This window comes from Lepisosteus platostomus, chromosome 10 (assembly GCF_059453375.1).
Source record: "Lepisosteus platostomus isolate fLepPlt1 chromosome 10, fLepPlt1.hap1, whole genome shotgun sequence".
NCBI classification, from domain to species: Eukaryota; Metazoa; Chordata; class Actinopteri; order Semionotiformes; family Lepisosteidae; genus Lepisosteus; species Lepisosteus platostomus.
Genome location: NC_142620.1, coordinates 5,096,781 through 5,122,102, shown reverse-complemented (window position 1 = coordinate 5,122,102; position 25,322 = coordinate 5,096,781). Strand labels below are relative to the sequence as shown.

Sequence of the window (25,322 nt, the reverse complement as noted above, 5' to 3'; positions counted from 1 at the left end):
TCTTTCACTGGCTCAGACTCGATTCATTAGCGCTATTTTGTTTACCGGCTCAGACTTGATTCAGTAGGGGCAATTTTGTGCACTGGCTCAGACTCAATTCAATACCACTATTTCATTCACTGGCTCAGACTGGATTCAGTAGCGCTATGTTGTTCACTGGCTCAGAGTTTATTCGTTAGCGCAAGACTGTTACCTGGCTCAGACTCGATTCAATAGCACTATTTCTTTCCCTGCCTCAGACTCGGTTAAGTAGCGCTATTTCTTTCTCTGGCTCAGACTGGATTCAGTAGTGCTATTTCATTCACAGACAGACTCAGTACAGTGGTACTGTTCTGTTCAAGTGACTTGGCAAATCAAATGAACAAATCTTTTAAGTCGATTCACTTAACTGAACTTAATCAATTCGTATTTGCAGTCCTATCACAGAGACTGCCAATGACTCAAACTTGCAGAGGGATGAATTTGTGTCTACAGATGGTGCCCAAAATACTGTATGTTAGGAGAGACAAGAGAGGCTTTATTGGTCATGTACACTGGCACCTCAGGGAGAGGGCTGCATTGCTAAAACAGTACCATTATGTTATCCACTAGGAGATCTTGTGTGGAAAGTATTCCAAATCGAGAAAAATAATGGACTTTGTTGTATCATCAGTGAACTTCATTCCACTTGAAGTGAGACCAAATCTGGTCACAAGACAGCTCAAGAAAGGACAGTTAACACACTCTAAAACCTATCATGATCCGTCTTACAGTTTCATCCAACGGCAGCTGCCTCGTACTGGAGATAAGCACTGAAATTGATCTCTGTGTTCGGGAACACATCAGGAAGCAAGGGATCCGCTTGAAATTGAACAAGTCACGCCGCGGAGGAGGAAAGCCTGATCTCCTACGTGCACCACGGCACTAGTGCCTTAACATCTCACACTGATTTCTTCCAGTTATTATTTTCATGCTTCACGTGAGGACCAATTCCAAAGCAGTATCAATGACTTTACGTGCATGTGTACAGTACTACAGTATATATAGGTGTCTGAACGTGTCCTGGCCCTTTGTCTGCTATCTTCACGCAAGCTCAGCCCCTCTGAAAAAAAAAAACACTTGATGTGCTCTGTTCAGACAGTTTCTTGGTGCACTCCAATATACAATCAGAAACTCCATTCAAAATACTGGACCCAAGACAAGCCCTGAAGAACCCCTGACTTCACACGAATCCAGGAGAGTCACGTATGACCGAGAGGATATCACATCTCATGTCATTTAAATATTTTTTTGTGTAACAACTATTAAAATGGGAGAAACATGGTGGCGTTTGCCTGGGACCATATTATTTCTCCGTAATTACAATATTTACAGTAGAACACCTGCACGGTGGACCTCTGTGGTCTGTGTTATTACGATTTGGTTGGTCGCCACGCAAGCAGAGGCCTAACAAAATGACAGGGGTACTGGCCCCATTACTGAATTTGAAAAGCTGGTATGTCTGTTAAAGTAATTTGAGGTTAGGTGATTGGATTTCAGGCATGTCGTCAAACCACATTAAGAAACAATTTGATATAAAATCATATAGGAGTGCGAAAGGGCATGTGGAGCTTATCATAAAAAATAAATAAAAATGATGATGTCATTTTCACTTGACCTGCAAATAATTCATTTCCATATTGAAAGTTTTCTTGAATGTCGCAGCTCTAATTTCTTTCAGCATTTAATTTATCATTTTCTTCGCCCTCATATCTTCTGCAAACACATGAAAGTAATATTTCAAAATTCATTACAGTAAGGAAGTGTAATGCTTTTTTTTAATTCCAAATCTGTTGTACCAATGAATTTATAAAGAAAGATTTACAAAATAAATCAAATGGAGACTATAACCAATTAGGAGTTTCACATCAAAATCTCCCTCCTAATTAACCGGATTGTTATGTACTGTTTTGGAAATAGTGCATAATAGATCATCAGTGCAATTAATATAATGGCCCAAACATGCACTTAAAATTATTAGATGGATGGTGTTAGCGTGTTTTTTGTAAAAATAACAACTGGAAAAGGCTCCTGTAAGAAAAATGTTAAGAATTGTTGTATCAAAATGAAAAAAAAAGCATCCTTTGGAAATCCATACCACAAAAGAAGTGGACGTTTTATTTTTAAAACAAAATTATTTTTTTGAAGGGGAAAACTGAAGATGAGGAAGGAGGAAGCAGACAGTGGACTACTTTAATCCACAACTAAAGCAGTTGTGTTGTGCTGTACTGTAATGTTATAGAACAGTGACTCTTTAAAAGTTATTTGCCCTCCTAAACCACTTTAAAAGACTTTAAGTTCTGAAATGGTATGGTAAAAAGTATTTTTACTTTTAAAATGATTTCATTTAAATTCTAACTAGGCCTTCCAATTAGCCATATTTGATTTCAGCAGTGGTTCAGCTGAATAGCTGAATCACACTTTAATAATGGGTAATGTTCACTGTTAATTTCAGCTCCACATTTAGTGCAATAAGACAAATTCTTGCAGACTGTGATAAAACAAATGACTCACATGGAAATGGTAAGCTCAGAAATAAGGGTCCTATTTAAGATAGGGGTCCTCACATTCCTCTAGATGTGGACCTGACAATTACCCGTTGGAAGGCTGTAAAAGAGTAAGTTGGGGGAAAAAAATTCTGGTATGTGAAGAAAACAATTGGAGGAATATCTCATGAGTCCTTGCTTCAGATGTTCTGGGAGACAACGGCTGGGTATGGTTATGGTTAACCATCAAAGTACAGAGCATTATGTCAAAAGTGGAAGCAGAGGTGTATTTTCAGCACAGTAAAGGAAAAGAGACACTACTTCAGTAAACACAATCCCTGACCTTGTAAGTAGAGCTATTACTGCTGCAGTTTGTCCTGCACCACATTAAGCCTACCAGTCAACACTGAGCTGGGGAAACAAGGCGGAGCATGTGGTGAGCTCTCAAGATGGCTCTCACCTTTGTCATCTCGCTCTTCAGTTAAAATTGGAAAGCTTAGAGAAATGGGCTAAGGACTACAGAAACAACAGGCAATCCTTCCAATTGTACATGCATTGAAGCAGTAAAGGAGCAGGTAGTCTTACGCAGGTTGGGAGGCCTGCACCACTTCTGCAGTGAAACATTAGCACTTGAGCTAAGCAATGGCTTGTTGCGTGCAACAGCAATCATTTTACTTCAGCTGAGCTCCGGCGTCTTTGCCCCTGACCTCAACCCTAACCTTTACTCTAACCCTAACCCTTAACCCCTATAGTTGCAGTTCTTTCACACAGCTAAATTGTTCGAGCCTTGTAGTGCAGAAGGGACGCAGCTTCTAACCTACAACAATTGCATGAAAGCGGATGCTACTTCACGACTTCGGTGTGTGTATAATCGTGCAGCTCGGGTGGAAAAACATCGGAACAGCTGGCATAAACGTTCACATCACACATACCTATACTCTTCTAATTGCTCAATTGCTGTCTGGCTCACAGACAAAAATATGAGCAACAAGCATGGCTGTATGTTTATATTTTCTCATATTTTTCTGTGCCAAGACATCTTGAAATTGTCAAGATGAAGAAAGACGAAGAAATAAGTAAACTTCCTGCAGTAGCATCTCAAAAAAGTCCACATTTCTACCTTAAACATAGGAGCATAAGAAATGTTACAAAAAAGAGGAAGCCATCTGGCCCAACTTGCGTATTTTGTGGCTGGTGGTTAATTGATACTGCCATTCCACAGTAATCTGAAAGAGGACAGAGTATTGGCTTCATTCACATGCCTGGGTAACTTGTTCCACACTCCCACGACCTTTTGAATAAAAAAGTGCCTCCTGTTCTCGGTTTTAATTGCATCTTCCTCCACTCTCGCTGAAGCTCTGTCATTTTTACTCTTTAAACTTTTAAAATCTTTTTTCTGTAACATTCCCCACTGCAGAAATAGTGGCGGAGATCAATTTTTGCTTAACACGTCTCCTTAAATAAGAACGGCAACAGTAGCCCCTGAATCTCATGTGGAAAGCGAGAGGTTTTCACCGCTGCCCCCAATCTGTCTGAAACACTTTAGAAAAGAGCTGTAGACAAGTAAATGTAATACAGACCCCTCCAGATAACTCAACAAGTAAACCTGAGAGACTGTTGAGCTAATTGCATTAAAGCATGCAGTGTCTGGTTAAACCTTCTATTGCAATTTATTTGATTCTTTTATTACAGGAAATATGAGAAATGGCCTTTGCATTTTGAGGTTGATTATTGAAATTGTGACCAATTTTAATAATAAACCTCAAAAAGCCAATGTTGTTATTTCTGTCGCCTTTTTTTCCGCAGAGATTCAGAGGTGGTGTGTGTTATTATTACTAGCATTAATGACTTCAATTGGATATTTTTTCAGTACCTCAATAAAATGAATTACGCACTTTTATTTGCTTAGCTGTTAAATGATTGTTTGGTCCCATTAGCTGCTTTGTACATCTGCTCTAATTACAGGGCAAAGTCTAGAAAGCCATTTTTTCTTGATTTGCAGCTTTCTGTTCAGATTTCTTTTAATAAGTCATGTTCCTCATTTCTGTTCCATCCCTAAACAGCTTTGGTGTTTTTCTAAATGCTGACTGCCCTTCAAATACAAATGTGTACAAATGTGTTTTTGACAAAGGTATAGGGAACTGCTTTCTAAAAACTATGCATCCATTTCTTTTAGATAAATTTAGTAATAAGTTACGTTTATGGGTGCAAGAGAGATTTTACACTCTATCATTTACACAGTTGTGTCAGACGTGAAAAGCTGATTTCATAAGTCACCATGACATCACTTTCAATACCTTCTTATGCAAGTCAGGGACACAGTGGCCCAGAGCCTATCCTGGGAAGCTTGGAGCACATGGCGGAATACAGCCTGAACAGGACAGTAGTCTATTGAAGGGCACAATCACACACCAGGGCCACATTTTACAGAAGCCAATAACCCACCAGCATACTATATCTTCAGACTGTAGGGGGAAACTGGAGCATCCAAAGGAAACCCATGTGAACACGGAAAGAACATGCAATCTCAATGCAAATAGGAAACCAGAAATTCAATCCAGGGCCCAGTGTTTGCAAGGCAGCAACGCTAACCACTGCTCCACTGGTTGCCCCTAGTTTCAGACATATTCCACTGTATCTGTACCTTATTTTTAAATAACTTAATCATGCTCTATAAAAATCCAATTCAAGTGAAAATACCAAATTATTTTCAATTAAGTTTATGCAAAGTATACCATACTATAAGTTATATTAAGGGTTAAAACATTATTTGCTATATAATAAAACAAATCCAGCAGTAATTATGTCTATCTGTCATTTTGGAAGCACATATACTGTACATTTGCTAAATTAACAAAGACAACTCTTTACCTACTTAACTTCAATCATGTAACAAGTGCGGTAAATAACTCACTCACACTCTGCAAACCTCTCCACCTAGGGGAAGACTAGATGACTACATTTAGGTTCCTCTTTTCTAGTGCATCATTGATCTTGCACCTTTTCTGCAGTGTGACCTGACTGGGAAGGGTTCTGGGAGTTGTAGTTCCTTACAAGTTTGATGGCTCTGTTCCCTATGGTGCTCTCACAGATAGATTGGGCCTATTTGAACAGGACCCCTCTGTTTTTCCACTAATTACATATTTAGTTGGATTGCAAAAAGGGAAACTATGAAAAAAAGAGACATGAAACCCTCAAGTAAATGACAGCTCACGCGGATAAAAACAGGAAATGTAACCTACATAATTCAAGTAGGGAGCTGTGTCAGCATGCGTAGGCTGGAAAGGAACAAGCAAAGGTTTATTCCATGCTGAAGAGAGAAGAAAAGAAACACAACGTTTCAGCTGTGGAGTCTTCTTCGGGCATGACGGATTGCATGAAGACGAATGCATGGAGCTCAGTCGAAAAGTTGACAGTCAATTAGCAAATCAAATGGGCAAGTAGGTATTTATATAGACAGGTAGATAGAGAAATCAGGTGTGCATAATTCATGAGAGACTAGGCCTTCTAGGGAGGCCCAGTGTGGAGAGGGCAGAGTGGTGAGACTTGTGCAGAGCCTGCCTCCACCAGCTGGTGTTACACACAGACTGATCTTGAACCTTGAAATGAAAGTGACAGTGATGCTTGGGGAGATATTCTTCCCAGTACACCAGGCGTATTCTTGCAGAGACACTACCTGGGAGTCCTGGGCCTGCACTCTGCCATCAACGGCCTCACTCCGTGGAGGAGATGTCAGCTGTGGGTCCAAATGACTCAGAGCAAAGTGGTGAAGTCACCAGTAAAGTGACTTGCACAGTTTTTGATTCTGTCAGAGCACGGAAATTGCTTCAGCCTACATGTGTGTTGTGTTAATGTACTGTGGATTCATCACACATTCAAGGGAAATAACAAGGGGATTTGATGTGCATAATAGTAAGATTGTCTGGTCTCAGACAAACATCTACAGAAACACATTGTAACTACAGTAGGTGCTCACTAAATAGTACGTTATCATATATTTTACAGTGCTGCTGTCTTTGTCTAATTAAAATCCAGTACTAATATACGATATAAGCTGTGTCTTGTTAGAACGCACGTCTCTAACGTGTAAACCTACTTGAAATGACTGATTTTTAGGCTTTTAAACAGCTCAAAAAGAGACTGCGCTCCTACTTTAATTCCATAGCGTGTGCACACACTTCACTCATCGCTCAGCCATGTGTCCGTGTGTGGAATCACACGATTTTTCGTCCAAGAACCTCGTCAGTTTTGTTTTGTTGTTTTTGTGTGTGTGTGTGTGTGTGTGTGTGTGTGTGTGTGTGTACGTTGATCGGTTGAGGGCTGTAGCATTTCTCCCAGCATCACCACCATCGCCATCCGCCCAAGCCGGCAGCGTGCCGGACCACAAGGGGTTACAGCCGCCGCGGCTGGCGCGCGCTCCTGTCACTCTCGTTGATTGGCTGGGAAGGGGAAGGCGCGCGCTCTGGGGCTCGCCAGCGCGAGGCAGTTCATCAGCCACAGCTGCGGCCCAAGTTCATCTCCTCACACTCGCGGAGGAATGGCATTGCTGCACATCAGAGCACATAACAACACTTTCACTGGGAGAATTCACACAGCAACAGCCTCTATTTACAAGTGCACCGCTGCACATTATAACACTACATCTTTAGAGAAACCATTCACAAAGGAGAGACCACAGCAGCACCACTGCATACGGCAGCCGGGCGAAGCCCCCGAGTTGGGAATCGTAGCCGAAGAAGGACAGAACTTACTAACACTTTTAAGTGTTAAAAACGAATGCGTCAGCACTGTTGTGATCATTTTCTCCAGTGCAGGGTTGCACGTCACATCACGGCATCTTTATTAAGATGGAGCTGATAGCTGCAGCACTGAAATAACTTAGATTTTAAAAATAAAAGTACCACAGCGCACAAGCAAAACTTTTGTATCGATCAGTTCAAATTAGGACCACGGTCGGATGTTTTGCTTCGTGATCAATTCAGAGCATTTTTTTTCAAATGCATTTTTCATACAGTCATTATTGTATGTGAATCAAGTTATTCTCGTATTTCTGGAAAACAAACTTCAGAATGCGTTAAGAGCAGATAAGGTTGCGGAGATCAGGTTTAAATGCACTTTTCCGTAGAAGAAGCGTTTTCTGTGAATCTGGAAAGACGCAATCTGGAACGCAGTTTTAGAGAACAAGTAGCTTTGGTGTAATATTAAAAATCCGAACTTTAACCAGCAAACCAGACATCTTCAACAGATAGAATACACCTCCCGTCCACTTCAATAGAAGTATCGCTTTTCGTGGTTAAAGACGTAGGTGGTGAAAAAATAGCAATAAGGTAATCCGCACTTTCACAGAATGAAAACTTGAATGTTAAGTCTTTAAACGTTGTGTAGTGTACACAGTGCATGTTGTTTATGCTTAAAGCCATCGACGGGATGTGGAGCGGTTTTTCAGCAGTCTTGCTTCATTAACAGGGTACAACGCATAGGACGCTAGAACTTTGCACAAACATTTAAGGTCACAAAGTTGTACAGTTAGAAATCAGAGAGTCAGGACTCGCGTTCCCGCAGACTCTGCCGTGTCGCAAATTGATGTCATTTAGAAGACCCTACATTTTGGTCGACCGAATCTGTTCTCTGTGGCGTCAATGTCAGTGCTAACCTCCTGAATCAAGCTGCAGCTCAGTTCCTTCTCGCTCACGCCGAAATCAAGACGTACTGTAGAATGGCTGAAGAGCTGGTAACCATCACTAATGGGATTGTGGTGTGACTTGTTCTGCTGGAGGGAAGGCTGCTTTTCGTGTACATATCTACAGAGACTCGGTGCGTGTTCGCTTTCTTGGCGCGGGGATGATCAGGATCTTCCCGGATTTCAGCGTTCAGGTGACGGCAGCGGCGGCCGGGGGAGCCGGTGGTGTACCCGGCGCGCCCGGGGTCAGTAGAGTCCCGGGCACCTCAAACGGCAGCCCGCAGAACGTGCAGGGGATCTCGTCTTATCAGCAAAGGTATGTCGAGCCCACTTTCCCGTCCAGTGTTTCCTGCAATCCTCTCAGACATACTGTAGCTGCACTATGTTTAATTTCACCCACAGCGTACATGTTGGGGCGGCGATGGTAGCGTGCGATTTTTATTTTATACAAAGAAAGTCCCGCAAGTTTCGGGACTTCGTTAGCCAGAGCGGTATCTGCGAACACAAGTAGATATATGTATGGGAAACATTGCGTTTACATTGTCTACCATGCAGAAATCGAAGCGGCTCTTATCTAAGGATAAGAAAGTGGATTACTTTCATACTAGTGACATAATGACGTGCCTGTCAAAAGCGCAATATTACAGTAATCCTGTGCATTTGAGTTGTTCATACTAGCGATATTGACAAGTGTACTCAGATTGACACACGAGGTTTCCGTTACGGTTGCACAATAAAAAAACAAAACAAATCCGGACCGCAATCCAGAAACCAGTTATTTTAATATACACTGTTAAATGTTTGCAATTCGAACTGCTACACGAAGCGGGTTGTAATGACAATTTTATTTTTCTAACGAGCTTTTTTTTTTTAAAAAAAAAGGTTTAGTAAAAGCATAGGGTGGCAACTTTTAAATGAGAACTTGCTTAGCTAAATGTTGTTTCTGAGATCCTTATTGCCAGTGTACATCCTTGTAATTGTATTTCGGAAAACGTCAAACTTGAGTTGTTAGCATAAATTAATAAAACATTTTTACGATCTGTTACTGTCAAATGTGAGCATGTTGAAAAACAAGAATATTGTTTGCTATAGTTAAGCATACATTTTTCCTAGGAGCTTTTCAATTAATCCTTTTTTAAATAAGATCCTAGTAGAGACAGGGAGTACAGCCATACAGCTACATGCTTCTGTCCTTAAAAAGACATTTTCCATTTCTCCTGGACACGAGAAATATTCCTTTTCTATGGAACTTGTGACAAAAAATGGATATGTGGACTTCAGTCGTGAGAGGCCACCAAATATCACCCTGTAGCATAGAAAAGAAAAATCGAATTGGGAAGAATACGATTACTCATTGATAACGAGTTGTTTAACATAAATATACTCATGAAGAAATACGAAGATGTGTTTTAACGTGGATAAAATAATGTGTATCGTCCTGCTAGCGGAAAAGGCTTTATAGTATACAAGAGTCGTCTAAAACATTATAGGGAAGTTTTATTGTTTCTCTAAATGTTAATCGGTTAGCAAAGTAATAATTAAAATGTTTTTCTGTATCAAAATGTAAGTGTAACCTGAGATGTGTTGATTTACCTGTTAGAAAAATAAGGTGTTCTTGCTGGGAATATGATCATGTGTAAGGCAATTAAAAATAGCCTAGACGCACTTGCAATATAGTAATGGTACGATAAATGTTATTTTGACTTGGTGTTGTGGCTTTGCCGAAAGATTTTGAGATCAAACATATTTTAAGGTGGGTTTTCCACAAACGGACAACAAAACACCAACAAAAAGTAAACCATTCTAAATGTTTTTATTATAGTACTTTAATAAATCCAAGTTGAAAACAATGTTTAAAGGATACTTTAGCGACCACAAGATTCGTGGCTTTTACAAGTTCTTAAACTTCAAATTGTTCCACATCAATCAGCTTGAGAAAATAATAATCATCACTGCATTTATCACTATTATCAGTTGTCTTTACAATATGTATTGTTTAGTTTAATTTCTGATGGCATACGTTAGCAGTAAGATTTTTTAGCATCGATTGGGCCTATTAGTCTATAAATATATTTATTTAGCAATTTGGTGGTGTTAAGGAACTGTACAGTATTCGAAATAAAGTCTGATATCCTTTTCACTGAAAACACCACTTATAAATCAAATAGGCTATATTTTAAAGAATGTGATAGATAAGAAAAGTTGAGATCAAATTATACTGGAAAACAAAAGCTTCTTAAAATATTTTCCATGTGAATGTCCATCAAGTTACGTTGATATAGAACAGCTAACTACTTAAAAGTTTATTCTGTAAAGCAAATGGAATTAATCTATACGATTTACAAGGATTTATTACTTTACATTTAAGGATAACGGAGCTGAGAAAGACTTCGGAAAAAAACTAAGCTACAGTACTTTTTGTATCAGAGGTGACAATTTTCCCTTTTTTATATAATTTTGTATGATAAAAGTCATACATTAGTTCGCATTCTTCATTGTTCACGTTATTACGAATGAATGTGGTTTTATTTAGAAGTTTTGCCCCACTATTGTTTTGAGTAACTTTCTCCGTACAGGGATGCACGTTGTTCATCATGCGCAACACTTTAAAAATAATTGCGAGGAAAGGTGCGTGATTTTGCGTTTAAACCGGAATTTACCACCTTGATTTTTTTTTCTCCCCGCTGAACTGTAAGGTAAATAATTTTAAGGGAAGGCGGTTCGTATTTTACCTGTATATTTTCACGCGTTGCGACAATACGGAGCATTTGATCTGAAAGGGTATGTAAAGCAATTCAGTAAAAGCCATGGAAGTTTTCAGCATCGCGCTCTATGAATATAGAAAATGAAAACTGTCTCCAACTACAACTGAGTGGCGTTGTTGCGCCGGTAGGAGAGAAGATGTGTCCTTTTCCACACAGAGTCAGCCAGGAAAAGCTGGGAAATCCACACAAAAACAGACACAGAAAAGGCTTTTCACAGCATCGGAGGCGAGGAGCTCCGGCAGGAAAATACAGTGACATGACGCTCCCGTTTAGATATTAATTCTTCCACTGTCTCAGCCCAAGGCCACTGTCTTGCTAGAGCAGCCGGTTTGCAAAAGCGTCCCCCGGTTTCCTTTCACTTTTGTTGGCATGCCTCTGGATCTCGGTCTCGGGGGCTCTTCCTCCATTCTTCAAGCCCATGAACGGCAGTGCGGAGAACCAGGAACAGGACTGGACCAGCAGACCGCTATGGCTTTGTCTGAACACCCGTAGTCTGCAGATTGCGTTGCCGTCGGTCCTTACGGCTGTAGGTCAAAATCTATCTGAAGAAAAAAAGTAAGAAATAAAAAAAAAATAGCAGGAAGATGGCGCCCACTAAGCCTAGCTTTCAGCAAGACCCTTCAAGAAGAGAACGGTAACGATCGGATTGTTTGTATTTGATTTAATGCACGTTGCCTTGAAGTAGCGGTAAGGTGTTTTTTTTGGGGGGCTGGAGATTACTACTCTGCGTGTCAGAAGTTTTCGGTGTTGCCTTGTCGGCAGGAGTACATCGGAGATTTGGGACCTTAACGCTAGGGTAACAGGTATAGCGTGAAAAGACAACTGTGTTACAGTGTCGGGGGCACGCAGTGCATATTGACTACCGCACAGTTAAATGGTGTTGCCCAGGAATGTAGCCACTTTTTTTTTCGCATTGTTTGTAGACGGTCTGTGAGTGGTTGCAGAGGGCCTGGGTTTGCGTGTGCATATGAGCGATCACTGCCGCTGTGCACTTCAGCGCGTATTAATATAAGTGGGGCTACAGTAGGCCACACTAGGTAGTTCATAGTTTTGCAGCGGGACTTCTGAAGCTTCGGGCTAATTAGCATAAAACCTGTAACCAGCTGTTTTGGAACTTTTCAGCTTAGTGCATGGATTTCTCCGCTAGCTTATTGGGCGAGAAGCCACCCGTCAGGTACTGCATTAGATTTCACCTCGGGTTTTTCTTTTCTTTTTCTTTTTTGCTTCGCAGCATCTTCTGTTCTCGGTTACTATCATTATTATTGTTATAGATCAGCGGGACAGATTTTCTTTCGCGTGTGTGAGAGATGTCTTGTGTGCTTTCGTTTCAGTAGCTGGGCGATTTTTTTATTTCGATGTCACATGCGTCCTTAGGTGGATTAATACCTGTATTTGTTTATTTTGTTGCGTGAGGCACCGTTCATGGAAACTGGTGCAGAAATAGTGGTTTGAAATATAGACACAACTACTTCGCCTACAAGTGTTTGAGGTAATTTATGTTGTTCAGGATCGAACATCGGTTTCGTGGTTTTTTTTGTATTTGATTTGCTGTCCTTTTTATAATTACAAATGAAAGACAGCATTGGGAGTTTTCAATTCAATTTGCTTGTCTTACTGTTTCTCCTAATGACTGTGAACTTGTGCTATCTATCCAAACTCTTTATATTTCCAGCTGTTACGTAATGAGAAGAGGTAATCACATTGGAAGAATGCATATTCCAAAGTGTGCATTGAACATGAAACTTCACTATGAAGAGAGTATATACTTTACAAATAAATCAGATTGTATTTTCTTTGTTCTCTGTTTTTATGGCAACATAAATAAGCAGCATTTAGGTTTTAACATTGGAACTCATTCCTTAAGGGTATTGTTAAACATTGTCATATTTTGTTGGAGGCTAAAGCTTCTCACTTAATCTGTATATGCTTAAATCGTAGATGTGCTTTTTGTGTACATCCTGTCTATTGCTTTATTATCAAATCGCAGTCTCCGTTACTAAAGAGATACTAGATTTGGGCCAAACTTACTGTTATCCTGTCATTCGTATACTGTGTTAGTTGTGGGGAAAGATACAATGTTTATTGTGAAAATCTAGTTTGTACAGCAGGCTTGTTAATAGATAATCCCTGTTCCTGTATTTTATCCATGTTCCAGGAATTGTCAAGGATCATTATGAAACCTTCAAAGTGCCTGTTCTGAATATACTACTTCACTTTTTTATCCAGCGCATTCACAAGTGCATCAGTAGGGAATGTTTATGCTAAGTCAGTCTTCAGTAATCTCTCTGGCAGGAGCATATTTGTGTGCCATTCTGGGTATATCTCAGAGATAGGAATCTTGAAGATGGAATTAATTTCGAGGAGAAACTTCATAGCCTGTGCATGAGTGCCTTCTTTATCACCTGTCTCCATTTGGCATTCGGAGAAGGTAAATCAGAGTGTGTGATTTGTTATTCTGCTCCACTTGAGAGTTGAACTAAATAACACTTGGTCTGAAATTCTGATTGAAGTTGTAGGAGGATATATTTAATTTAATGCTCCTTAATAGCATCTTCTTGTTTGGCGCAGACACTGCTGTCCTAAAGGTTGGATCTGACTAATAGTGCTCTGTGGGAAGTAGGAGGAGTAATCTTCAGAAGAGGAATGGGGCTGGCTGAGATTCACAGAGCCCTGGGTAACCACAAAGTTGGCCTTTTGTTTCAGTAGCTGTTTTGTACCCTAAGGGCACACAAAAGTGCCAAATAGCCCTATTTCCTTTTATATTAGTTTAAAGGATTTATAGAAGGATGTTAGGAATGAACAGTATATTCTGCAGAATGTCTGTGTGTGTCTATTAAGCATGCTCCAAAGTTAATTTGCTTATATTTACAACTGCACTTTAAGCTTCAAAAACTGTGCGTCAAGGATGTGCTGCAGACGGAATTAAAATTGTATTTACAGCTTTTACATCTTTCCTGACGAGTAATCCAGTTCCTGTGAAGCATCTAATATGTGTGGTTCTGCCTGATCTTTTGATTTAATGCTGAAGTATTCCTGCATTCCACCACCTTTCTGCCTTCCAATATAGCTGCGGGCTACATGAAACCTTGTTTGCTAAAGCAAGTAAGTGAGAGCCCGCTTTTGATATTGTGGTTTAAATTAGTCAAAGCCCAGTACCCCTGGGTGAAAAATCATCATTATTAAATATCTAGCTACTTTTAGGCATATTAAAACTAGTTGCTTTGTTTAGTGTATACAGTACCTTAAGATATTTAATATACTAATGTCAGTAACGTAGCTTCTGAGTTTTCAGCTATCATATGTTTTTTATGAGTTGATGAAAATCCATAACACATTTAAAGTCAATGTTTAGGATTTTAAAAATTCAGTGTGTAGTCTTTAATTTATTCTGTGTATCTCTTTTAAAGGTTAGGAGCCCTTCACATCTTTTGAGATGAGAAAGCCCCAGTGCAGTTTATAGATGGTAGCTGGGTTTGCAACACAGGGCAGAAATCGCAGAGATTAATGGTTCTGTTCATTGTCTAACAACACTTTCTTTTTTATATAAGTAGTTCTCGGAGATTGCTAAAATGGTAATCGAAAAATATGAAATAGAGAGTGGCCTTCATATCGCAAGGCCAGGGGTCTACAAATGGAAAAAACTGAAATAATGAAATATTTCCAAGGCAACAGACTGTCAGCAAGAACAGTAATGCATGGACATATCATTGAGCCACGAGAAAGGATATTAGATCTTATAGTTGTATAGCCAACAGTTGTAATGGGACTTATTAAAAAGATATCCCCATTCCTAAGTCTCCCCTGTAATTTTCCAGAGAATGATTGTGTTCAAGCTGGGATTTGTTATGTTTAATCAGAGAACGCTGGAATACGGTGCCAGTTAACGACTGAGGTACAAGTATTAAAGAGGACTAGAAGTGTCTCACCGATTTAGTAATTTTTGTGTTTTCAATCATCGCTTTGTCTCTGCCGCGGACACAGTTGTGCTGTGATGGTGGCAGGAAGACACATTTTTACTTGCACTGACACTTTGCACTGTTATTGTGAAGGTCAGACGTGAGTGAGAAACGAAAAAAAAACCTGCGTCCTACGAGATAATAGTGGAACGAGTGCCACGGTGTATTAAGGCTTATGTTATCTCAAGAGATGTTTAAGTTGTTTTGTTTTATTACAGGCTTCATCGAAGAAGCAGTACTCCATCAAGGAATGTTTTTTTGGGGTTCAGTTTACAAAGGTGACTGATTTGAAGAGTGCCGTTTACTGTATATTCTTAGATGGAATGCAGGGATGTTTATACATAATGGCAACCATGCTTAGCTTTGACCAGATCCATCTCTTACATATATTTATAAAATATATATGTGTAGGGAGCTGTGGATAAACACTTGTTTTTTCAGGATGTTGCCTATTTTCCCAGGATGTGTGTTAAAGGCAAATCTTTCTAGCAGTGTCGTGGCATAAATAGCCGTTGTTTTGCTGAGCGAGCAGTTTTTCAAGAGACTGTCCTTGAGCTGTGTTTAGCATGTAGGCTTTATGATTTATTTGTTTATTTAAAGACATTCATCCCTGATAGTTCTGCCAAAAGACACCGCTTGTCAAGATTTATAGTAACGGGAGGCTGAAGTTTCCCACACTAGTGATGGGTTACCTTAGAAACGCTTTTAAGCTTTGTTCACAAACAGAGTCGACAGCGACGGTGGGTCAGAGTGTTGTATGGGCATACATTTTACATTTATAGGTTAATCACCCAAAATGCACTTCAGTGTATTTTTTATTCTCCAGATGCCATGAGATCTTTAAAGCCCATGGAGGAGAATGGATCCCTCATTTTACATCTCACTTGGGTAAAAGACAGATGTTTTACTGCAGGTCTCCCATCTCTCACTTCATTTGGACCCACTGATTTCTTACACCCTTCTGTCACACCTGTAAGAACTCCATGTTCTTATCGGGCTCCTCTAAGTCATTGACAAAGTCTATGAACTATCGTGGAAGCTACATGGATGTGCATTTCAAAAGGAGGTGTGTCTTTACCCCAAGGTTTTTGGGACAATGGAACAGTTTTCCCAGCTATGTGGTTGAAGCCGATACTTTTGCCAGATGAGATCCTTGGATCAATAAGTTACTGACTGCTAAACCCATCCCAGATTCACACCAGATGGGCTGAATGGCCTTCTGTCATTTGTAACCTTTCCTATCTTCTTACTCCACCCTTCTCCTACATTGCTGCAGAGGCAGAAGGGGTTCTTTTCCTCTGTTCTCAAACTGTCTGTCATGACAGTCCCAAGCTGCTGAGGACAGTCTGGGTGGGCATGTTGGATCAGCAGCTTATTCGTGTTGTTTCACATTGTTATTGAGGAAAAAAAATAAATGCAGTGGCAATTAGTGGTGGAAAATCCCCCAGACAGGACTGTTATGTTAAAAAAAAAACTTTCTTACAATGCATGAAATTGATTTGGCACATAGTCGGACTGAAAGGCATAATGCATAGTATTCTAATGATCACCAAAACAGTTTTACTTGTGTAGACCCCCAAAAACTGCACTTTAATGTTGGTGTGTTTGGATGCTTGACTGTCACTCATAAGTGAATGTCATGAATGCCAGGGACTGGGTATACAGACCTTTCCTCTTCACAAAGAACTTTTAGCACTCTAATTATTTATAATAAGAAATTCCTTAAGCATGATGTAACCTGAAGTAGAAGTCCCCCATACTGAGCTTTATTTAGCTGTATTGTATTGTGTTCTCCCAAGCTCAGGGGATAGAGGATCTGTTTAAGAAGGGGCAGCGTAGGAACCTATACTCAACTTTCTCAACGGAGTCAGATATCTTTCCAAATCATGACATCATTGTTCACGTCACAGATATTGATTCATGTGTTTTTAATGAAAAATGAAAAGAATTGGTATTTGATTAAGGAAGTAAAGGGCAATTAAAGTTAGTCATATATATTTATAAAAAAATAGAAAAGGCTAAAAAAGGAATAAGATTTTGAGGTTCTTGTTCAGCTTATGTTTTGGAAGTATATTGAAATGGGGGCTCAAAAGTAATAAAGCAACTGGAGAACTCATGTAATATGCACAGGCTTGTCACATCTTTAATTCAACATTAGGTGGAAGTTATCTAAGATCTGCAGTTACATTTCAGCTTTAAAGCCCTCTTTCCTTTCCTGAAAGCTTTAAATTATGTTTCTCGGCTTTTACAAAAAAAGCTGAAAACCTGAAAGATCCTTGCTTTGTGAACCGCTGTTGGTCTCATACTTGGATGTGGTTTTATTAATGTGTTAATGATTATTAATGAGCCAGTCAGGAGGCGGTTTCTCAAGATGCAGTTTGTAATCTATTAGTAAATGCTTCCATTTCCTCTTCTACTATGCTGTCTTTTTCATGACATGATTCCTGGCACCATAGGGTCGAGTAGTGAAGGACAAGTGCAGTTTGAAGGCTAGAAGAAATGAAATGCCTTGTGAAGGAGGAGGCAAAATGCAGGAGATTTGTTCTAAATGGAAGATGGTGCAACTGCTGAAATGAAACCTTGTTTTCAAAGAGAAGTAGCCTCACTTTTAAGAAGTCATATCTCTTGAATAAATCTGTCCCCATTACCCTGCTTGAAAGGGAATCAAACCAACAATAAAGAGGCAAAGTCAAATCCAGTTATGTTAAAGATTTGTAATCATTTTTTCCATAATCTTTTCAGTATTGATTAGATAATTCTAACTCATGGAGTCGTTCTGAGAGACCAGCATATAAATCAGTGTTCTTCACAGCACTGAGTGTTCAGTACAGACTGATTTCACAGTCTTTACCTTGTATAGGCACATTCGGCATATACTTTAATCTAGTTCAATGTAGGTACAATAGAAAATCAGCTTTAAGTACTGTTCTGCTGATTGAGGTGTTCTGGCAGTATGCATTTGAGAACCTTATTAATGATTCTGCCTAGATAGTCAAATAGGTGAAAACCTTGGTCTGATGAGTACGAAACCAAAGAATATCAATCTGGTATCAGAAAGATGCTTATTCTGGGTAAAGGTCATGGCAATCTGGAGCCTGTCCTCCAAGAACAGGGCACCAGTCCAGGATAGCAGTTTACTGCAGGGTAGAGGCACACACACACACATGGACAGTTAAGAGACGCCATCTGCACGCAAGAAGAACATGCATACTCCACACTGAAGGGCCACTGAAGCCCAGGACCAAAGAGCTTAGATGCAGGAGTGCCAACAGTCACACTTCCCTGCTACACTGCAGAGAACATACCACCTCTGTATTTCCTAACCACTCAACATTATGAAGAGAATGGTGCTTTAATAAAGTTGAGGTTAAATGTATTAAATTGTTAGTTTACTGATATTTGCATAAAAAATAACAGAAAAGAGTGCTTATGGACAGTCCTTGGTAATGCTGGTCCCCTGTGATTAAATCCTAACTCCATTTTCCTGCTCACATTTTTATTGCTCTGTGTAAATGTAATTTGTTAATCCAACTGAATTTGTCATAGATGAATTTGCATGGATTATCTTGTCACCACTCTATCTGCATTCCTTTGTTCCTATCTTATTCATAATTTAACAGCCTGGTGATGAGCCTTTTTTTTTTGGAGACTCAATAAAGAAAGCATGACCTTTACCATCTGCCACTGCCCAAACCAATAGACAGCACAACAAGACAATAGGAAACCGAGAATTCCTTCAGATCACAGACTGACTTAGTGTTCATCGAAACCCATCACTCTCAAGAATTTCTGCAGTATTAATCAGTGTCTCCAGCTGGCTGGTGTTGAACTGAGCATGTATAATATTGGGTAAAAAAATAACTTACAATAGCTTAAAGGCAGGTTTCTTTAATTTACGTGTGGAAGTATCATGCACAGTCTCTGAAATGCCAAACTGCCATTATTAGCATAAATGTCTTTGCATTTTTTCTGCCATTATTTAAGTTTTGTTTTTGGTTTGGTGGTTACATTCTGAAGCCAAAGTCTGTGTAAGGAAATAAAGCCAATTTCTGAAATCTTACACTGACTGCAGGAAATTGTGGGTCTGCAATTAGACTGGATAGCAGCGATTTGTTTATTTTTAGTAATTATCACGTATTTACAATGCTGACTTTCTGATATGTTTTTTAGAGATGTAGTATTCAAAGAAGAACGACATGTCCTATTATTTTAAAAAAATGAAGTGCTTTTTCTTAAATGATATTCTGTAAATAAAGCCACAGTAGCACTTCTATAAAGCAGCACTGAATTGAGTTACCCCGGTTCAGTCGTAAGGAGCCAGCTAGAGGGAACTTCTTCCATTCCACTAATTCCTTCAGCATACTTAAATTTAATCTCCCAGAGAACACAGCTCTGCGAACTCAGGATGTCCTTCCCAGGACATAGTGTATGTAGTGTAATGTCTGATATCTGCAGATGTCTGCCTTGAAGAAGCATGCAGCTTGATATGACTTAATGTAATTTGATGCTCTTCCATGATTCTAGGATTAATAATATCTAAAACCAAAAGTGGTGCCGTTATTTAATGAAAAAGCAGCTCCACATTCTCAGTTATTTTCTCTCTTAAGGGCTACCTTTGCTGTCTTTAGCATTAAGACTTTGTGTTGTATATACTGCATGACAAAGAAGCACTTTATGAAGCTTTTTGGGAAAAAAAACGATACATTGGAATGGTCTTCCTCCTCGCATGGCAACCTTTCTTATAGTTGCCTGTTTAAGGAAATGTGCATTATTTCTCATGTCATCATAACCGGTGGGCCTCAGAATGCTTGAGGAGACATCTTGTCAATGGTTTCAATGTCATGGCACATGTCCTGGGAGAAATTAATCTTATGTGCACATCTAGATTAGAAAAGCAAATAAGTTTGTCGAACATTGGAATTAGAAGTCAAGTGTAGTTGTACATGATGCTGGGATATTTTTTACTTTGGTGTCTAAGGCTCTTGAGATTATGGCTATTAAGAAAAAGCTGATTTTAAAGTCGGTGTCCTACGAAAGATTGATATAAGGGAAAAGGTCATATATCACTGCAGGACTGATGCACGGAGGTGGAGTATGCAGATGTGATTGGAGTGAATTATTTTTCTTCAATTCAATCAGATGTCTAGGCAGTCCTCGCTCTTTTATTATCACTTGTTTCTGTGCAGTGTTAATAGCAATTTATTTTCTTTGTGGAAGGTGGTGGGATTTCTCACGTGGTCCATTAATTCGCATTTAGCAAGGAGAGGGTGGTCAAGAAGCACATCAGAAGCTCTCCTTGGCTGATTGCCTTGTTGTTCTGGACACTGCACTGAAAGGTACACTTCAAGACTGGAACTGCACAAGACTTCAAATGACATTGAAATCACCAGCTTACTTTCCTGCTTTTCCTCTGACTGAACGGTGGAGATTTTGCTAGAAGGTCATCTAAAAGATTTTTTAAAGACTTTGTTTCATGGCTGTGTAGCTCCCTTCCCTTTAATAATTACTTTCATCTCATTGTAGCCTTGCGTTTGAAAGTGTAGGTCAATAGGGATGGGCGCATTCAGAATTTCATGATCTGTGTAGTGGAACAAATTGAAAGCAAAGCCTATATCAATCACTGTGAAGGGAGGGTTAATTGTTACTGCTTCACAAGCCTCTGGACAGATAAACCAGTAATGAAATACTTATGGCTGTGTTATGTGAACACTTGAGAACAAAACAATAAAAACAAAGGGGATATTTACAGATAACCAAAGAGCTGCAAAAACAATGCGCGACGATAAAAATATTTTTATTTACTGATTGCCACTGCATGTGATTTAAAAAATTTTGTACAGTTAATGTAGCTCACAGTAGGTCTTTTCAAATATGGTGTTAAGACAGAGTGTGTAAAGTATATCATCAGTCTCATATGTGTCTCACCAAAATTTTAATTTTGCCTGTAGAGAATTAATCAGATTCTCGCATCACACATAGGCTAAATACATATCTTTGGATATTTATTTCACCGATCAGTGTGACTAAAGTCAATTGATGTACAGTAGCACAGCATTCGTTACATTTTTTTTTTGCTGAAGATATGTGCTTGGGGAAAAAATGAAACAACCCAATATAATCAAGTTTCTCACTAGGGCAGCAAAAAATTCTGTTCCAGCAGTGATGAGGATGTCTTGTGTTTTTTGTATTTTTTTCCAAATAATTACCACAGCCCAACACTTGTGTTAATAAAGTAGCCACAAGTCCAGCTGCTCAGTGTGATCATGGGAACAGTCTACTGGAAGTAAAAATTCCATTGTTGGCTCTTAAGTTGAATTGAGAAACTTCTGTCTTCCTTTTACACTGGCTTATACTGTCTTGTTCATGTATATTTGCATATATATCAGGGCTTAACTTTCAGTTGCAAAAATGGAAGCTTAAAATGTAAATTGCAAAGTTTTCAAAATAAAATGTAAAGTCTTCAATTCGTGGACAGTTAAAAAACAAACATATATATAGTTTGTAGTTAATTGAAGTCTAAAGTCCATGACAGCTATCACAACACAGTGGGTAATTCTGAAAATTAATGAGAATGATAATACTTAAAAGACTGTTCCAGAGTTTGCCCAAACTCATTAACTAAATCTCTCATTTAAATACATCCTAAAGACTTTCAAATAGAAAAAAATACATTATTGCTATATAAGCATTAACCGGATTTGAAAATGCTGAGGTGCAAAAATTTATGGAAGACTGAAAGTCTATCAGGCTATATTCAATGCTGAATCCTTTTCTAAATTGTGGTGCTAAGCCATGATACTCCAGATATGGACTGTCAAATGGGAAAAACAAGCTACGCCTCTTTTCTTATCATGCTAAAATACACAAAATAGTGTATACAGATTGGGAATTATATCAGATTTTTTTAGTTAGCTGTAATTACTATGCTTTCAACATGCTTTGAATGAAATTTAATTTCTTAACATTGGACTATCAAATTAATATAATCAGCGCCTTTGAAAGGGTTTGATAGTCAAAGAGGGATACTCTGAAATGAACAGGTTATTGAGATTGGCAGACAGTCTTAAATAAACAAAACTCTTTGTGTTGTCTGTGGAGCTTACGACTGGATATGTGTTCTGTAAAATTCAATGCAGAAAGAAGAAAAAAAATATCATTTTTTATTGTTATAGAAAACACTATTTTGAACAAGTTAAATGCTACACTATATACAGTTGGCTATTATGATCTACACATTGTCTTCTGAGTCAGCAGCTCATGCCTTTAATGTTAAAAGAAATATACAGATTTATAGAGGTATCTGTTCCAGGAGATAACAGGATAGACTCCAGTCTGTGAGAATGTGTTCATTTTTAAGTCACTAACAAAACACAATCTGGGGTTGTAAGGATCTGGTTATAAGTTAACACAAGTTAAAAAGTGTTCAATCTATAAGATATACAGTAGAAGTATGAAATAGGATTTCATACATCTATACTGTATGTTTCTGTTTATGAAGCAGAAGTGCTTATTAATGGATGCTTGGTATAAAATACCAGCAACTGCTTGGTTTAAGAACATTAGTTTCTAATTCAAATAAATGTAGCATCAGAGTTTTTTTTTAAACTTTACACGGGAGTCTGGACCACTGCTGTGCTATCGTACCCAGTACTTCCTAAGTACAGTAAGTGAGCCAAATGAAGGAAGTACTCAGTGTTTTAGTCATGCTGTTATGCAAATCATGTTTTGAAGTGCAGTCATTGTTATCTTTGGTAAAGTATTTCACAGCTTCATAGAGTCCTGGATAGCTCATTAATCTTTTTCTTCTTATCAATGTTTTTGGACATTGCCAATTAGATTTAAACTTATAATGGCTTTTTCCTCCTCCTATACAAATCAGTCTGAAGTTACGATAGTGGATGACTCTACAAATTGAAACACAAGAAGGCTTTGTAAATGCTGCAGGTTTAAAAATAGTCCCACTTGTCTAGATAGTTGAAGTTGTACATGTATTACCACATAAAGCTATATGCATTTGCAAAGGATGTTAGCTCCAGTTTTATGATAATGTACCATACATGTTTTGAACTGCTTTATAATTGTTCTAGTCAGCTAAGCCTCTCACACCCCTTTTTAGTTTAAACAAAAGAACAGACTTTATTTTTCTTAAAGTAGATTTTGTACTTTGCACAAATTGCAGATACCAACACCATACGTTCTTGAGCAAAGTCTGATTTCTGTTGCTCCATTGTCTCTTCAATGAATCTAACCATGTGCATAGAGCAGACTGTTAGCAGAAATAATAGGGTGCTAATTAAACAATATCACAGAATCCAGAACTCTAAAGGCAGCTAATGGCTAATTATTTATAAATTTGGAAAGCACAGGCTGTATTACACGGTTTTTAATATGCTTTGCTGTTTACAGTATTTCATTAGCTTCATAAGAAGTAATTATTTAAGATTTTGTAAAATATCTTAGCAGTGCTTGAGTTTAAAGGTGAAACCTTTTGCTGACGCTGTTTTTCAAATGGTGTTCATACCGCATGTATACAACATGTCAGTATGTAGGTAAGTATAGTTTTATAGTCTAAAAATAATTTGATGCAGTTTCAGTTGTGTTACTAGGAAAAAAGCATTTGCCTTTTCTTGTAGTGACAATAATAGTATATTAACATACATTCCCCAAAGGCTGATACATTTTTAAATTGTATTTGTTTATTTCAAAGCTCATTTTTCAAATTTAGAAGGCATCGCTGTGGAAACCCAACAATGAGATGTAAAAAATGGAAGTGACAAAACTGTGGTTTCCCATAATTTATAGAAAGTCACCAGGACTTGTGTGGTTATGCTTTGCTCATGGGCTTGACAGGCTTTTATACTGGATGGGGAATGAGACATTTAAGGCTTAACCGTTTCCTTCCTAATCCTTCAGGTCTTCGAGGAAGGAATTCTTCGACATTAGTTTGATTTTCTCTCCTTGCTTTCAAATGCTCACTTTTTAATCTTGCTCCTGATGAGGGAGGGGGTGGATCTGCATTTTTATTGACTTCCCATGTACAGAAGCTCATACCTTTGTTTTGGAGTTTGCCCTGTACATAGGGCAAGGTCCTTATTAAAATGAGCATCTTCACATTGTCCCAGTTTCACTACAGTGTTTGTTGTGTTTGCTGTTAAAATCATTCTTTTGCAAAACAGTTGGTGTCAGATTCTGTTATGCACCGTTCTAAGCTACCTGACAACTGAGTGTATGTCCGTTCTGCTTTGTGCTTTATCATCATTGTCGACGGTGCTCATTTTTATGTGGCTTTGGTTTATACAGCACGTAGTCTCACATGCCTTTCCCTGTCAGACAGAAATGTTTGCATTTCTCTTTTGTCTGTGTTTTTGAGGAGCAGTTTTCAACATTAAGGTTTGGTTGGGGTGTTCGAAGCAAGTTGCAGCAGTTTGACAGTCTGCTGCCAGAGCACTTCCAGTGTTGCCATGAGACAGGGATTCTGGATTTCTGGAAATACAGGGAGGGACTACTGTGTTCCTCACTGCCTGGGAAAGGTGGAGAGATGGTTAGTTCTTTTTTTATTGAATACAAAATAATGTCTTAAAGTACTACAGTACCTATCTCTGTATTGGTGTGTAGCAAGTTGTCCTTTTGCTATTGGATGTCTTCATCCCTGAGCCAAAAATGTCAACATAATGTTCAAATGCCTTTACTTCCAGTACCTGTTGAGATCCCCCCCCAGTGATTTAACTGGATTTAATCGTTTCACAGAGATGGGAAATCCGGAGGGCAATTTTTAAATGATTTAGAAATGTGCTCCTGGGCCTGTTGTTTCAGAGGCTATGGACACTTGCTTTTCCTGAAAGGAGGAAACTGTGTCACAGAAAGTGACCTTGGTGTGACTGTCTGTTCAGTGGTCAAGCAGACAGAGCAATAAAGCTGCAGTCCACCTAGTTGAGTATGTAGTTGCACTGTGTACAGAAATGTTTTCTCTCGTTGTCTTTATTGAGTGCCTGAATGGCTGTATAATTAGATTGGTTCAATCTGTGCTGGAGGTCTGGATGTCTCATTCTTTGTCAAAGTTTGGTCCTTTGAGAAAGACCAAATGCATTTTGTCTCCCAAATCATTAAAGGACTGAAAATAATTGAATCATAATAAGTCATTGGAGGATCCTAAGCAAGTAAGAGAAGGTATTTAATAATGTGTTGAAAGGTTAATGCCATACAAACCTTTTGATTTTATGTTCTTTTTGGGTCTAGGCTTCTAAGGCCTGGGCTGTGTTGATCTGTTCCAGTGTGCCCATCATCATAATAGTTAGGACAATATCTGGTCAGAATCTGGGGGACATTTAAGTTTTGGCTATCGTGTGTATTTAGCTGTCTGCCAGTGCACATCTTTAAAGATCTGGAAGAAACGTTTTTATTAAATGTATTACATCTG

At 38.8% G+C, this 25,322-nt stretch overlaps 1 protein-coding gene across 4 annotated transcripts in view; it reads left to right on the top strand.

Moving 5' to 3' along the window:
* The first annotated feature begins 7,013 nt into the window (after positions 1-7,013).
* The window catches only part of npas3 (neuronal PAS domain protein 3), a 279,243-nt gene continuing 260,934 nt past the window's right edge, over positions 7,014-25,322 (top strand). The window contains exon 1 of one of the 4 annotated variants that reach the window (XM_088647618.1): positions 7,014-8,500. In XM_088647618.1, the coding sequence (XP_088503744.1) occupies positions 8,346-8,500 (155 nt within the window). In that variant the 5' untranslated portion in view covers positions 7,014-8,345. Of the gene's footprint in view, positions 8,501-10,636; positions 11,584-11,828; positions 12,124-25,322 lie in introns of those variants that run through there. The other 3 variants (XM_088647621.1, XM_088647619.1, XM_088647620.1) reach the window with 3 other exon arrangements.